This window comes from Apostichopus japonicus, chromosome 13, assembly GCF_037975245.1.
Source record: "Apostichopus japonicus isolate 1M-3 chromosome 13, ASM3797524v1, whole genome shotgun sequence".
NCBI classification, from domain to species: Eukaryota; Metazoa; Echinodermata; class Holothuroidea; order Aspidochirotida; family Stichopodidae; genus Apostichopus; species Apostichopus japonicus.
The window spans coordinates 13972259-13989859 of NC_092573.1; the positions used below are offsets into that span (position 1 = coordinate 13972259).

At 38.4% G+C, this 17601-nt stretch overlaps 1 protein-coding gene across 3 annotated transcripts in view; it reads left to right on the top strand.

Moving 5' to 3' along the window:
- LOC139978350 (homer protein homolog 2-like) overlaps positions 1–12399 on the top strand; it is a 63354-nt gene extending 50955 nt beyond the window's left edge. For all 3 annotated transcript variants that reach the window (XM_071988482.1, XM_071988483.1, XM_071988481.1), the window contains 2 exons: positions 1233–1313; positions 2043–12399. In XM_071988482.1, the coding sequence (XP_071844583.1) occupies positions 1233–1313; positions 2043–2234 (273 nt within the window). In that variant the 3' untranslated portion in view covers positions 2235–12399. The remainder of the gene's footprint in view (positions 1–1232; positions 1314–2042) is intronic.
- Positions 12400–17601: the final 5202 nt, after the last annotated feature.

The following is a 17601-nucleotide window of genomic DNA, read 5'->3' on the forward strand; positions in this document are numbered from 1 at the left end:
TGTGAGGAGACAGGTAAGCGAGGAGCGAAGTAAATATCCCAAAACTTACTGGTTTGGATATTTACGAGTGACGAGCTTACCTGTCTCCATTCCCGCCTCCCTCCCCCGAGAGGGTGGTGGGACACAGCCGGACGGAGGAGCGGTCGCTCGACTTGACTCATGACTCCGAGCTTCACACCAGATAGACAGAACCACCATCCACCAGAGAGCCATCGACTATGTCTATCGGGGAGTGTACCTATGTGTTTCCGTATGCGTTTGCGTACATAGTCTTCCACTTACGTTCTTACCTAAGTTGATCTAAGGGTAACAAGTGGCGGACCGTAAATCTTTAGGCTCCTTGTTAGTGTAAGGGGTAGTTCCGCCTGCAGGGTTCAGGAGAGTGTCCCCCCTTCCCGCTGCGCCGGGGAGGGTTACACTCCCCCCTGCTAAGAAGGCGTCAGTGAATTTTTTGTTAGGGGTTCACTTTGGGAAGTTAACTCGACGGGGGTCGTTGGGGGTGGCCAGACCTTGCCACCCCCACTCCCGTGTCCGTGAGGCCACTCTTTAGGAATGGTCTCATGAGAAAGGAGGAGGGACCGGAAGGGGGGTCCGGTCATAGAGGGCGCACAGTGTTATTTATTTACCAGGACTTTATAGGCACGGTAGAATGAGGTGCTAAGGTTGTGAGGAGACAGGTAAGCTCGTCACTCGTAAATATCCAAACCAGTAAGTTTTGGGATTTTTAACATTTTAGGGTTATTTAACCTAAGCCCCTACCTCTCCCCCTTCCCCCTTCCTTTAGGCTAGCTAGTTGCATAGGATTATGTAAAGAACCTTTCTCTAGGTATCTCTACTGCTTGTTTTAGGACATGGTACTTGTCATAGTAGAAGGACATATGTGTGCAGTATAGCTACTTGGCCTATCAGGCATAACTAGAAAAGGAAGCCTGCATTATGCAATAGATATCCCTTCTCTATAAATTGAAGAACAGACTACAATTTACCTCTGTGAGTAATTTCTCTCTGTGTCGGTCTGGAACCCTGAGCTGTCATTTTTGTGGATACGGAAAAGAAGTCCCATTCTTTATAGAAGCGACGATAGTTCAACTGTCGTATACATAATGATAAATAAAAAGGAGAGATAGCCAAAATGATTTCTGGTTGAAACAGTTTGAAGTCACCAAATCTTCCGCTGCATCTTTGTTAAAGTGAGTAAAAAAATGGTAATATTTTTTCCTTCATGTTCACAGGAAGTGGCTGACTTGACTAGAAAATTGCAGGACACCCTACACATCAAGCAAGATAACAGTAGACTCCAGGGAGAGCTAGAGGTATGGAATAAATCCATTGCATTTTACCAGTGTATGGGCACCTGTTTGTTCTAGGTTATATGTAACAGGGTCTAAACAAAGGTGTAGATACAATGAAAAATTCCTAATGGACAATGTTCATTTATTCATTCATTCATTCATTCATTCATTTATTCATTATTGTAGTAGGTCAGTTATTGACTTCAAGGTGTAGATACAATGAAAAATTCCAAATGGACAATGTTCATTCATTCATTCATTAATTTATTAATTATTGTAGTAGGCCAGTTATTAATCTTATGAATCCAAACTGAATTAAAGTTCAGATGAAAAAAATGTGTTCATTGTTTTTGTTAGCTGAGTTACTGTTGAGTGCAATTGGAAAGAGCAAGAAAATTTTGTGTTTTTCAAAAAATGTCGATATCAAACCAGTGACCCTAGGGGTACAAGTCATGTACATATATCAAGTTGATCTAAAATCCAACCTCTGAGTCAGCAACAATTTCTGTGTAACCTTTGCTCTTCTCAAGGTAGCTAGGCTGAAATGTGGCCCTTGGACCAAACAAGGTCAACTATCTCAGGTGAAGATGGTAACACGATGAGAAACAATGTGTAATCTCTGCTACCATCCCACGTCCACCTCACCCCTCCCTATATCTCCCTCACCCCATCTTCCACATCAATAACCCACCTTAAATTAAAAATTATTATAAGTCTTAAAAGACCGTTTTCAATGTCTTCCCCGTGCAGGAGCTTCGAAAATCGAAAGAGAGTCTGACAGCACAAGTATCTGAACTACAGGCCAAGGTAACAGCAACGTCAGAGGGCAAAAGAGTCACTTCAGAACAGTTTCAGCAGCTTCACTCACAGCTTGGCAATACTCTACAACAACTTAACACAATTCATCAACAAATGGCAAAGAATGCTTCGATCGACATCTAGCAGGCACGCTGGTTGGTGGCGGATCAGAGGATCCCGCTGGTCGGTGGCGGGGATCAGATGATCCCAGAGAGGATCTAGTAAGATGTGCTAATTTGAGGGATGCAACATTTATTCAGTTTAATAAGGAAATAAAGTTATGCACTATGTGGGGCCAGTTAGACAGCACCCACTTTTATTCGCATCCGCTTGTTTAGGATTATATATGGAATATTTTTTTAAAAGAAAATGGAGTAGTAAACAAGAAACTAAAAAATTTGGCTAAACCTGATGATTGTGAAGGTGAAAGCAGTTACAGGAAATTCTTTCAACTAAATTTGAACTGAATGCTTCCTTCCAGAGAGCAAATGTTGTTCATGTTTGCATGTTGTTATGGCTTTGTTGCAATCTGGTCATTTAATACAGGGATATTTTAAGGAAAGACGGTGTATCTGGGGTCATGTTGTGTAACTTGAGACTGCCATACTTGCATTATCAGGAAACAATGGTCACACTTAAGCAAAACCTTCAAAGGTTGGCCAATGTATGATAATAACATCTGTGCCACACAGCTCTAGATTGTCAGGGGGGGGGGGGTGGAGTAGAAGGTTAGTAAGTCACACATGAAGCAGGAGTGAGAGGTTGTTACACCAAGGGATCCCTTAGATAGATTTTGGTGTATTCAATTATGTTTAAAGTTCACATGGCTCTGCCAGAGGGCAGCTCCATGCAAACATGCAGCTTGAAGACAGGTGTGTATAAACAGGTGTTTGAAATAAACGACAGTTGACCTATTTCTTTCATCCTACCAAGATCTTCATCAATAGAAGTCTGTACCAATTGTTTGTAATTATTCCTGTTTCTAAGTTGTTTAGCTTACTTGGCTTGCAATGACGATTTAATTAAGCCTAACTTTGTAACTTACGATGTGATACATTCTGATGAGGTCTGCAAGATAAGAGCTGATTTTTTGAAAGATTACAAGGTGAGATAGAGCTCTAATTGTCAATATTGAGTAACTACATAAAACTTACAGATCCAATCAAGCAGTGGAGAAATAGAATGTGTTTCTTTTCAAATAGAATTATATTGATTGGCTACTCCGTTCATATCTACATTAGCAAGAGAGTTAAAATGGTGGTCTTTTTAAGTAAAAAACGGTTGTCATGCAATTTATTTGCTGCATTATTCACATCTCGCATTTTATCGCTCAGCTGAAAATTAGTTCAGGAAAGCTTTCATGCACCACTTTTAAGGTTCATCGTGTAGCAAAATAATACAAAGTAGATAAAATTTTGGGAGCATTTGGTAAACTGCTCAATTAGTAAACAAATTTGCGTAGGTAAATTTTTCAAAATCTACAGAGAGTTTCATTATGATTTCTACTAGTAGGATTTTCTGCAAAGGTCAGTTGTCGTTTGGAGAAAACTACTAGGATTAAATGATCTTCTACACATAATTGTCGTAATGCTTGAAAAAAAATTCAAATTATTTTATCCCGACCTGAAACTGAAAGCTGTGTACAGCTTCAATGATTTCTCCAGTGAATCCTTTTCTTTTTGTATTGCTACTATTGTTGTTTTTATATGAGTTCAACCAGGGTTCTAAAAATTTGCTCTCCCAAGAGATATTTTTTGGGTAAAAGAGGCTCAGGGTTTGTGGTAAACCAGATGAGGCTTTAACTATAACCATCTTCTTTTACTCTTTTTTTAGTTTTTGTTTCGTTTTGTTTGTTACATTGCTTTGCAGTATCCAAAGTTTTGTTTTGTTTTTATGAAATATTTTATTTTAGCGTTCTTCTTTAGTCCGTTCGGATTGAAAAAAGTGACCAGCAGAGAGAGAAATTGTTATATTCGTTGGAAGATTTCAGTTGTAATGATTGGTAAATACAGCATTTCAGATCCATGTCAATGCCATTTTGATGAGGACGAGTTCTGTGTATTATAAACTAGCTCATGAAGGCTACAGAATGTTCCTGTTTAGTGTATGCAGTTTTGTTTGTCTACATCTAATATCTTGTTATGCTGCCTAATGAATCACTTATAGGGGAAAATTGGTGCCTAAGCATTAAAACTAGTACCCCCTATTTTGGAAATGTATCTGGCAACAGCAGAATGGATGATGTCATCAGGGCAATTCAGCTAAAAAATTTTTTCTTTTCCTTTATAATTTGTCAATCAATATTTCTACAGAAAAACTTACATTTTGATGACATTATAAAGTACAAAGAACAGTGATAGCTAATCAAACAATCCAGCTGTATCACGTTTTAAGGTTAAATCAACAAGAAGATTGAAATAGCCAAAGTAAAGCTTTTGAAGAGCATTTGTCCAGATCGTATCACAGACCCCCTACTGTGATCCATTTTCCTGTATTAGTTGAACGATTAGTCAGTCAAAATAGGTTATATTCAATAAACCGTATCTCAAGATAGGGACACGATATCGAGATGGGGATTTCAACTGGTACACTGAAATATTATTCGATTCAATAATAAACTTCACACTATTACTCCTGTGAAAATCCTTTGAACCCCACATCTGATTGAGACTTTGGGTCGAAGTTTGGTTGTAGGTCATTAACAACATATCATGCTTGTACACTACAACCTATTCTTTTTTTTGTTGTGTAGCTAGGACTAACTTTAATATGACTAAATTATTGGATACACATATGGACTCATGGCTACATCTGGCTTACTTCTTAATCTGATGTACACAGCTTGATGTATGGTTGGCTGCATGCCTTAAGCCAAGCTTTCAGAACCTACTGATAGTGATGATGAAGGTGCTGTGGTGATGTCATAGATGATACAGGAGTCAATACAACCACAAAATGTTTCCTTGCATCCTTGTATCGTACCTAGATATAAGGATTAATATTTCACCACTCAGATGATGATGGGGGTAAGGTATGGGTGGAGAGGTGTGTATGTGAGGGGGGGGAGGGGCAAAGTATTAAGTGAAGATGAGACCAAGCATCTAGGTGTTACTAGCACTGTTTAAAGGTGATATCTGGCAGTGCTTTATGTCTATACTTTTTTCTCTTCTAATTTCTAACTAATTCTCTATGCATTTGTACGTATTTGCCAAAAGTTTTTTCATGCAAGTTTGAATGAAATCACATACAGTGAAATTAGTTGACAGTTAGATTGAAGAGATTCTCAAATGTATTCAGTCAGCAATGTACTTTAGAAATGAGAATGGGGAGTAGGCTGGGGGAGGGGGAGGGAGAGGCTCATGGGTGGGAGGGGCTGGTGGAAGGAACAATATTGACCTGTTGTAGTCATATTTCGTGTGATCGGAGTTGGAAGATGTTCTGTATATATCAGTATTGTGATCCCTTTGCTGCAAATTTTAAATGATTGTGAATCAGCATCTTTGAAGAACTCTTCTAGGTTGTTGAGTATTTCTGTGACTAATTGAGGAGTTTCTTTGTTGATTATGATTGAAGCTTGCTTGAATTAATCAATTAATCTGTTGCCGTAATTTGTGCACAGTCTTGGTACATTGTTGCATCATATTGTGAAAAAACAATTGTTAGGAAAAAATCAATAAGTGTTATGCCGAAATTGGTAAAAATGTATTTTCTGTTTATATTAAAGAAGGTTTGCAGGGCTTGACATGGTGTTGTCAGCATTTTTATGGAAGATTCAACGTAAAAAGTACATTAGTGTCTTTCATGTGACCTCATAAATAACTTTGATTATTTGGACATGTCTAGACCAATAATTCCTCATAAATGTGAAATGCAGTTTATAGGGAGGCTGACTTTTCGCTAATGTTTATATACAGCAACTATATGTGTTGTAAATGCTTGCAAATATAAATAATGATTATATCCCATTGGTAGGCAGTTATTTCACACCGAAATGGCTTATTACTTTACACCGCATGTTGGGGTGGCCATCCAATATACAGTTATAGCTCATTCTAGATGTTTTTTAAGTTTTGAAGACTACGATATCAGATAGGTAAAACCAAGGATTTCCTCAGGATGAAAACCCACTTTACTTTGGCTGGCCAGGGGTCAAATCCATGACCTCCCAGTTGCTAGATTTCATTGCACCCAATTCCATCGCCTTATCCACCTGACCGTAGCACTGGTATTTATGCTAAAAAAGTAATATTGAACTTATAACTCTATGAACTCGATATCTGTGCAATGTTCGGTAATGTACAAAACCAATGGTTAGTTATCACATCCAGATAATCCATGGTCCTGGTTTATAGAGGCTAGGATCATCCAGGTTTAACATATCTGACTATTTTAGCAATCTTCTACAGTTTCTCTGATTGTAAGATTAGCTCGTAAAATGACAATAGATACATATGATATCCAGATAAATCCATGGTCCTGTTTATAGAGGCCAGGGTGGTCCAGGTTTAACAAATCTGACTATATTTGCAATCTTGTACGGTTTCTCTCATTGTAAGATTAGCTCGTAATATGACAATAGATACATATGTTATGACGTATGTAGGCTTCTAAGTACTTCTATACCCCCTTGACTGGTAAATCTAACTGCAACAGTACTTAGTAAAAAAATGTAGAAATGATGTCAATTTCAGTTGAAGATGTGCCTCCTTTCATATGTGCCTATGTTATGTATATATAATTATATATATACACTGAACCGATACCTACCTTCACTAGTTGCAGTTATGTTAATATTCAGTGTGACACTCTCTGATGATCTTTTTGTTTGGTAGTTTGTAGTTAGCTCTTGGCAAACCTGGACACGCCCTGGAGGATGTCTCCCCGGAGGTTGTCTCTCCGGAGGATGTCTCCCCGGAGGTTGTCTCCCCGGAGGTTGTCTCCCCGGAGGTTGTCTCCCCGGAGGTTGTCTCCCGGGGGTTGTCTTCCTGGGGGTTGACTCCCTGGAGGTTGTCTGAACAGCAAAGTTGGTTGTCCATCAAGATGATATGTTAGGGAAGAGGGACTAAGTTGCTCCCTGAGGTTGTATGAGGTACAACTACTGATTCATACAGTAAGCACCTCAATCCACATCTCCAGTCTCTCCTGTAGTACATAGTCCAAACACCTATAGAGATGCTATCTCTCTTGAGATTGTAAGCTCTCTGGGCCCACTTTGAACAGTGTGATCTAATTATACATGTGTAGGCCATGCTTAAATAGTTCATCCCAATAGATAGAACACTGCAAAAGTATACTGTTTGTTACCATTGTAAAATCACTTTTGGCTTTCAAGTTTCACTTAACAATAAGGAGGGCATTTGCAGGCTTAGGTATTCGTACAGTAATGTTGCTGATCTCCTTAAGCCCTGCTGGTTGGACCATTGCTTTTGTTTTCATGATATGGAGACAGATCAATTTTATATATTTTTTTTTATTTTTATGTTAAGCTAAACCTTTCTAGTGTCTTACCTCTAATTGTGATTTATTGTTTCCCCCTTCCCATCCTTTTGTTTGTTGTTGTTAACCTTACCCTACCACCTTTTTTGTTTGTGACAGTAGTTCTGTCACAAACATTAAAATTAGGTGTAGTCTATATGTCATTCAAATTATTTCTTCGATGGGTTGGTTCTTGTAATAGGTTATGCCAACAACACTTGTCTTTTTATACTCCGTTTTGTGCTAAGAGGTATGACTTTTAAGTTCTGCTCAATTTTATGCCATTGTTACATGAAGAAGGTGTACTTTTGTGTGCATGTTGAAACAAAAAAATTCCTTAAAACATTTTTTAAGTTTTTCCCTCCACAAGTGCTATGTATAAAAGTTAACAGTGTAAGTAAACAAATGGTAATTAAACAATGTGATAGGTATGAAGGCTGTTTTAATGGCTTGACACAGGGACAGAATATTTTAGTCTTGTTAATCCTTATGTAAAGAAGGCAGGGTGTTGTCTGAAGGGGAAACCCTTTGCGTCCTCGGTTAGATGTCGTTTCGGGGTATACTTCTTAAATAATCCATTCTATAGTCAGTGATGTTTCCTCAAAACAAGAGTTTTTGAGTTGAGTTTCAAAATTTGGCTATGCCATTAGAAATTTAGATCTTGCGACAGTGTATGTCATAGCTTGACTAGCAAAGGTGCATTTCAAATATCAAAGTAAAATTTTCAATTTTTGAAATTCATTTTGTTTCAAGTTTGATAATACTACTCCAAAAAGTGTTTCGACAATGAAATGCAGAGAATCAAAAACCAAAAATTAAAAAAAAATGTCATTAAATACTCCCTCCTTCCTTCATTTTGGTGAAAAAGAAACTCAAGGAAGGTGTCTTAGTATAACTGGTTTCATTTTGATTTTTGAGTTATACTTTGTATGGATCTTCTTAACCTAAACTAAAATGGCTGCTTCAAGCACAGTCTAATGTAAACAGACATTGACTGAACTCTACATGTATGATACATGCAGTTAAGTGAGGAATCTTTGATTGTGAATGAAACAAAAAGAAATCTTGAATGATTAATGGAATGAATTGGGGACTCATAAATCATCTACAGAGACATTTGTTTCCATGTTGTACATAAATATACTGGTTTCATTTTGTGTCCTTTTGTGAGGCATCTTGGGGGAATTACATTTGCCAATTTCGATCAGTCATGTTTGATAATGAATATTTTTGAGTACTCATATATATATGTATTTATGATGGTTAGAGTTATTTTGAGACAGTTTGGACCAGTTATTAATAGGATAGTTTAGAGGGAACAGCACAGTTTGTACCATAGGTGAAAGGTGAAACTTAAAGCAAACAGGTGTGATGTCATAGCTGCACCCTGAAAGCAACATGTTACCCCCTCCCCCTTTATTTTACATGTTATTGATTGGACCTTGTATGGCTAGAGTTCCAACTTTACCCAAAGGTCATGTGAAGATAACAATTATGCCAATGGCTGAGGTTTGTTTATATTGAGATGTATTCCTTTTTGATTTTGTTGAAGTAGGAAATTGGATGTTAATTTTTGAAGATAAAAAACACTTAAAAGGAATATTGTTTTTGTCACCACTTGGTTGCTTCAAGTTCAATTTGGTCACAAAATGTGGCAGATGCTTTTCGTCAGTGGCGGCGGAACCGGGGGGGCTTGGGGGGGCTCAGCCCCCCCAATGAAAAAGTTGAGGGGGCAAATGAATGATAAGCCCCCCCAATATTTACCAAGGCTCCGAAACGTGCATCTGCCCATTTTTCAATGCATACTTGTCGATCTGTCCGATGCACATGTATACTATATAGGTGTAATAATTTTAGTAAATGCTGGGGGGACCCTCGGCCCGTCCCCTGGCTATAGACCACATTGATTGTCTGTATCATGCCTCATCGAATATTAGTGTTTTAAATAAGAGTGTAATAAGCTAAACGCTACACTCATCAAAATTTGCGTTTACACTATGAGTACACGCAAGGCATGGAACATGGCTCTATGTTTAAACGCAATCAATTATTAAACGAACAAAAACACAATATTAGCATTGCACCTGTACTGTATAGGGTACATGCATTCGTGACAGTGCTTGGTTCGTAGAAATTTGTTGGCAACTGCACATGGTTTTGGAATTACCCATTTGTTGACATTAAGAAATGCTTTCTGTTTTTTCTTATGACATTTATTTAATTATTGCAAATAATTGCAAGTAGTAATTTATACTACACTCAAAAACGTCTTTGCAAGTACACTACGAGTAATAGCTACTCTCTTAAAACACCATCGAATATACAAATTACAATGTTTTTACAGTTTTTTACTTGCAATCTGAGAAATTGCAGGCTTGAACCCCATATTTTAGGGCTAGGTATTCGCAGCAAAAAACACTCGGGAAGTGCCGTTTACGGCCATCTAGGGGTTTGAAAAACCCAAAATTTTCTTGTACGCTCCGCGCCAACCGATGGTGGCGCTCCGCTTAGATAGTCTCCACACATTAGCCCCCCCAATAATTTTCCCGTTCCGCCGCGCCTGCTTTTTGTTGGAGTTAAATGCAAATTTTACAAGGACACTAAATAAAGAACTTGTTCCTCTTTCCTCAGTCGAAAAGTAAATTTTCATCTGAACTATCCTTTTAAAGGCATTGAAGACTCTCCCCAAACCATGTGCGGCCATCTGAAAAAGTTAACTTTCTGTTGCTTGCAAGTGATGTTTTGTTCGTGTCGCTACAAAATGCAGACAGTAATGAAACGTGATACCTTGTTATCTTTAGCTGGACCTGAGATGTCCATCGCTGTATCGTTTGTATACTGTGCTGTGGGTATTGACCGCAGCTGTATGTACTGACTGTACACTAGTGTTTAATTACCGACGGTAGCAAGCTGTGTGTGTATTTTCTGGGATCAATGGTGGTGTTAAACACTTCTGTTACACCTCATTCAAAAGTAGGTCAGATTACCGGCATTAGACGTTTCTTTTTGCGCAAGTCTTCACACCCTTTAAGGCTTTTGAGGGCAACACATACGACCCTTCGATAGCTAATGTAGCTTTGGTTTGCAGTGACTCTTAGTTGACACATGATGTAGTTTGCCTCTACTTGAGTGTGTGCGGATGGAATAGAGATATGTACCTCAGATTTGAGTTTAAAAGTCTTCTCAATGGAATGTCATAGAGAATTAAGGCCAAGTGATTTAAAGTTTCTGTCGTAACCAAAGAACCTTGTGTTATGTTGAGAGTATTGTTCTGTCCTGTTTATAGATTTTTATTGTAGGAAGTTAGGAAGATTAGTTATGTTGGACTCATGTTTTCTGTTAAAGCAATAGTTAACATTGAGTGGGAAAGGTCAGTATTTATAATGAAACAGTAATGGATGGCATTGTGATCTAGTCGTTGTTCTCCCTTTCAAGTTGAATTAATACTTTTTATTCTGTTTTTGTGAATGAAAAACGGCGGTTTCTTCTCATCACGATTGATATCGTGACTGGTCATACTCCAAATTTATCCTTTTAATTTGTACAGATTTGCATCATAAACTTGCTTTTGCATGGCTCATATCGATATTACTACGTATATTCAGTTGATTTATAATGTCAGTTTAATCACAAACAGAACAACGCTGTATATATCAAAGACAAAGAAAAACTTGATAGTGATGAAAGTTGGAAACTTTTTTCCCTTTATAAATGTAAGTTATATCATCTAAACTAAAACAATGTGGTGAGAAGTGGATTCACAAGTATAAACCAAGGATTTGTTGCATTTTAAAGTAGCTGGTTGATACCTTTCATAGCCATATCCCACAAATTTATAATTTGTATGACCTTTTCTTTGATTAACAAGATTGAATTTACTATTATTACTGAAAACTTCCCAACTCCAATTTTCCAAATCAAGCTGTATTCTTTAGAAGTACCTTATGTTATAATGAAAATACCGAAGGTGTTAGGTGTAAAGTGGATGATAAAGTGAATACAGAATTGTTCTTTGAAATCGTCCTAAGTAACAAATTGTGGTTAATATATCAATAGTGCAAAGTATTAAAACCTTGTATGAAATGTCCCCATTGTATAGTAAATCCTGTATTGTTCTACAGGTGATAAGTGTTATTTGTATAATTCTGTAATGTCCCCCTCTCTCTATCTCTTGTTTTGTTTTTCACCCTATAACTAATGATACTCTGGTACTCACTACACTCAACATATTTTACACAATGCAATCGCCCAGTTTGGGACATATAAACAAAATTCTCCTTTTGTTTTGGTCAACTGATAGTTTTGTCCACTTCAAAGCATGACACTGGCAGTATGAATATTCTGGGTTTATCAGATAATGGCCCAAAAACCTTTCATACTTGTCAGTAATATTTACTCTGAAGCATTACATTTCAAGTACCATATAGAGTGGTACTAGTAGTAGTGTGCAAACTTACTGATGTATTGCTAGATGTACTGCATATTTATGACTTAATTGGTGAAATTGTTGGAGTATTAACCAATCAGATTTTATCTTCCCTTTTCCTTTTTTTGTTGTCCATGTGATTATTATTAAGTTTCCTTCCATATAGTTATATACCACCTCTTCCATAGACAGCAAATGAAAGCAAAATGTGTTTTTAATGTATATCATTGCTTTGTACATGCTTTTAAGTTTATTATTCTTTGCATGCTGCTGTTGCATCGATTTTTAAGTCAGTAATATTATGATGATTATTATTTTTTAATTAACTGCATTTTTGTTCATGGTTTGCTCATGTTTTGCAGGCCATTAACAATGAAGCATATGAAACAGAAAAGTATTTGACACATGTGAGAGCCTTCGAAGCGTCTTTATTTCTTCTCGTCTGATTTAATAGTTTACGAATCTATAAGAACTTTCCCCTTTTCCAACTTTCCTCCTGTGATTTAAACTTTGAGCAACTATAAAGGCCTGGTCACACTACAGCGATATTCTATCGGAATACGGTCCGATTTTTCCGATTTTAGGACGAAGAGTGAGGTTTGTGGTAGTGAATGCAATGGGTGCAGTGGAGTATTCGAATACCTACTCCAAATCTGAGGGGTTCTGGAACGGACTACATTATGAAGTGACGTCACATCGAAAAACGATAAAAATCGGAAGAGAAATCGGATAGCTATCCGATGAAAGGAAACGGAGTCAATATCAAAAGTTAGGAGCGGGCTATTCCACATCGGAATGGCTCAACATATAGCAAATCAGGTCCTTTATCACTGTGGCTAGAAGACCCGAACGAAAAACTGGCTGTTTCGATACCTCTGGGAAAATCGGATAGTATTCCGATAAAAAATCGGTATAGTGTGACCGGGCCTTAACTCATAGCTAGTGAATGCACTTTTCCCATAGCAGAAACACTGAGGTGTGTTCCATTGGAATTATCTGAACCATTGTCTTAGTGAAGCTGATGATACATAGGTAGAGAAACATCTTTCTTGTGATACCAGTGGCGTAGGAAGGTACTTTTGAGTGGGGGGGCTGAAGATGGATGGCCGGCCTGGGGGAGGGGTCTAAGGGGAGGGGGTGTCCCCCTCCCCTTTGGATTTTTTTTGCATTTCCAAGTGGCCTCAGATGCAATTTGGTGCAATATAGCACACTTCAACCCTCCCACTCCATTTTGTATATAATTTTGCATTTTCACCTGGCCTTAGATGCAATTTGGTGCTCTAAATGAGATTTTTTTCTCATTTGGAAATGAAAAAGGGGTTTTCTGACTTGCGAAGCAGGGGGGGGGGCGGAATGATACTTCCGCCCCTCCACATTTTTCACTGGGGGGGCTGGCGCCCCCCCCCCCCCCAGCCCCCCGGTTCCTACGCCCTTGTGTGATACTAATTTAAGTAAGCCTTTCCTGTTAGACTTGATGGCTCACGTATTGGTGATGGTCATGTGTTGCCCATGCAACTCGACAGATATCATTCCAACAACTTACCATCTACTTCTACCATCAACTGATTATTGTAGTGCGTGTGGTTTCGAAATAATTTTATCCGACATGGCTGCACTGCAGTGGTGTCGAATGGGGTGCCTTTGCCTACCTCAGTATTTAGAAAGTGGTCAGATGCTGGGGATATACTCTCCTCCGTCGGATGGGGACGTTACATGGTGGTCCTGTGAGCAGGAAGGGGAGCGAATTCACATATATGCCTCGTTATCCTCTGTCTGAACACTTATCGAAAAGAGAAGGTTTGAAATAATTATTTCAAATCTAACCGGTGTTCATCCACGAAATAACACGGATAGGGTCTCAAATAAGCTACTGTAAGGCTTCCTGAACCTTGGGTCTCTAAACTAAAACGAAACTAAGTCGGAGGCACTGAATCCACCACCAGGTTGAGTGCCAAAGGATCCGATTGGTGTCTCACAAAATATGCTAATTACGTCCGAGGCGTCAAGTGCGCCTTTTGTTTCAAGCCCGCAGCGACTTTATTAACGTAACTTGACGTATTTGTTTTGTATTTGTGTAATTGGTATTCGAGCGAGGGATGGGGGAGGAGAGGAGCTTGGGAGAGAAGTGAGTGAACTTGTGACCATCAAGGATTTAAACAACCCCCTACGATAATCTTACCCTGATACATAGAGCAGAATATATATATATTCTGCTCTTTGTCATCCTGGTATCATCGTTCAAAGCCATGTCAGTGGCTGCCATCTTGTCAGTATGTGGTGTCATATGCCTATATTGTGACAAGAGGGTGAAACTTATACTTTACCTGTTGCTGGTTTTTCATCATTTTCGAGGTGCCAATGTAAAAGATGTTGACACTGATACCAGAAAGCATCAGTTTGAGTTCTTTTTAAAAGAATTTCAATACTTGAAATCAGCATATGGTAAGACCCATATTCCACGGTTTCAAGGAATAAACATTGTAAACAAAATTTAGCAGTTAAAAATAACACATGGCGCGATTACGTCATATTTAGACTTGCTCAAGCCGTAGTCCTCTTTTTCCCGAAAATCAGGACCGTGATGTCTCCTAAATGAGAATCAGATATTTGTTTGTAGAAGTTGCTCAACGGTAGTATCTCCTTCACACAGACCAAAAATAATGGTTGGGTTTGCTGCTCCTATACACTCTAAATTGTACATTTTGAAGGTTTCAAGCAAAAAGAAAATATTTCACATACAACACATCCATCTGTCATTGCCTAATTAGAGGTGTTGACCGGTGTGACAGTGCAAAGTCCCCCCCCCCCCCCCTGAGTATTTCATCCGGGAAATTACAGTTTAGTTTAAAACGACGAGCAAATTGGTTGACCACGTTCAGGTTCTTCAAATTCGTGCAGCTATAGATTAGTCCTGGGATGTGGGCTTTGGGATGTGCAAGTTACAGATAATTTTGTTGAATTGAAGTGGCTAAATGTCCGTCAACATGCATTATATTTCAGGAATATTCTAATGTATAGATGTATCCACGGCCTGGCTCCAGATTTACTTGCTGATAATACAATTCTACTGAGAGATAGCCATTCGATCTAGCTGATCTAATAATGTTTTATCTGCTCCTGTTAGATCTAGGAATGGTATAGAAGGTCTTTTAAATTTTCTGGAGGTAGATCGTGGAACATGCAGTCTTTCCCCAAATTTGAAATGCTTGCCAATGTTAATATTTTTAAACGCAATATGAAAACTTATACTTGTTTAGTTGTCTGATATTTGTTTGTCTATCCTTTTGCCGTCATTTTTGTGCTTTTGGATGTTTACAGTTTTTCTACTGCATAATATTGTATAATTTGTATTGAGGGATTCTCTGGAAAGCAGTGCTTCTGCACTGAGCAGGACTACCCTCATTAAAGATGACAATAATAAACAAAAAATAAATAATAATAAAAACATCCTGCCGTTAATATCCCCTATACTCAGGGCATGTGATCAATGGTGTTCAAGTTGGCCTACCCTAAGCGGACAGAGGGGATTTAGACTCGATAAACTTCTTCAACACAAACGCGACATTATATTTCTGATGACTGTGATGACTGCATAACGAGTATATTTTACAAATGGTTCAAAACACCAATCCAAATGTGTTAATATTTTGAACATTTTTGTACATAATTCAATTATATTTTACGAAACTCAAAGTGCATATCAAACGTTATCTGGAAGAGCCCTCTGAAGGTTGTACCACTCCAATAGTCTGCTGTCAAAGTTCCCCTAATGCCATGGCAGTTGTCCCATTGGCCTTTTGTCACAATTTCTCCGTCTCGGCAAAGAGGTTAAGTTCACGTGATAAGGCTCGACAAAGCATACAGCTACACAATTTCTGAATTGAAAACGTCAACGGAGCGGATGAACTATATACTAGACTGTGTCGTGTATCCATCCGCATATTTACATCATTCGACCCCTTAATCGTAAAACTGTCAGAGGACACACCAGGACTTCGCAATTAAAACTAACAAAGGGATTTAAATAATCACTGGGGATCTTCTACACTGTCACACTTGTTGTCAGTTATTTAATCATAAATTGTAAATTTGGTACAATGTAGACACGCAATCTGTAAGGTTCGAAAAAAAAAAGCGTTTTACTTTGGTATATTTTCAGTTATTTAGGCCTACATTGCGAAAAAGAAGGATTGAAGGTGAGTTAAAGCGTTTTTTTGCGGGGCAGAATGTGGTATATACATTATTCTGAGCGAGCAGTCGGAAAGTCTTGGGGTTCAGTTTGCCAAACTTGCTCCTCTTCTAGTTCAAAACCCAAAGGGTTAAAAAAATGGCACTTTCAGCCGCGATGATAGGCTAAGCCATCAGCCACCATGTGTTTGGTAGGATATGCCAGCCTTGAAGGCTCTTAAAGGCTATTCACCGATTTCGTGTGTAAGTTGTTTTATTATAACAAGACATTTCCTATGTTGTTGCTAAAGATTATAACGAATTATTTAAGGAGGTGTACAAATACCAACTCTTTACACACCTTTAAACAATATATCCAAGTCATTTATTATGTTTCTTAGTTTGTTTTATTTCGTTAATTGTTCGTTGTACTATTATTTTGATGTTATATTAGTTGCATGGGCGGCGATCCTGGGGGGGGGGGGGAAGGGGGGGGATATATCCCCCCATGAAAATGGGTGGAGGGGATGTAATATACCATATCCCCCCACCAAATGCCAGGGATAAGAATTTTTTCATGCCTACATTTATGCATCATCGTGAATTTACGGCTCTTTTTTAGCTTCATTTCTCGCCTACCATAAACGCAGTGCGATCTTTTCAAATAAAGCGTCTTTATAAAGCAAGAATAGTTGACTGTAGGCTTCATTGGCCCTATAACAACAAAATGTATTATTGCGCCCACGGTATTGATATAGTACATATATGCACCCTCATAGTATTCATATAGGCCCTATAGTAGGCCTACCTACACACGTACATGTTCCCTTGAACAGCTGAGAATCTCATGTTACCAGGGTAATGCTTAATACACGTTTCACCTGGATGCCCTAGCAATCGGTACCTAGGAATGTAACTATGTGTAATTGTGTATTGCATGTGTATAGGCCTATAACAGCCTGCATGAGGCCATTTTCTTCATCGAATAATATAAAAGAGCTCTCGGACATTCTAACGTAGCGCCTGAAACAAGATTGACAGGGGCAATTTTTCCAAAATAACACCCGAAAAAAAAAAGAAAAAAGTATTTTGGATCCTGATTATGAGATATTTCGGACATGATATCCCTATTTTAAAGTTGGGTATATGCCGCTTGGAAACCTCGGGAAGTGCCGTTTCCGGCCAACTAGAGGGTTTGTAAATCCCAAAATTTTCTTGTACGCTTCGCGCCAACCCGTGGTGGCGCTGCGCTTAGATAGTCAACCAGAGCCGTATATACGGCTCTGATAGTCAACAAGGTCATATCCCCCCCACTCGGAAGTACGGATCGCCGCCCATGATTAGTTGTTGTATTTTTGTTGCCATTGTAATTTATTTTCTGTTTCCCTTATTGTCGTCATTTTATACTCGTTTGTCTTCTTTATGATTTTTTATTTTTGCATC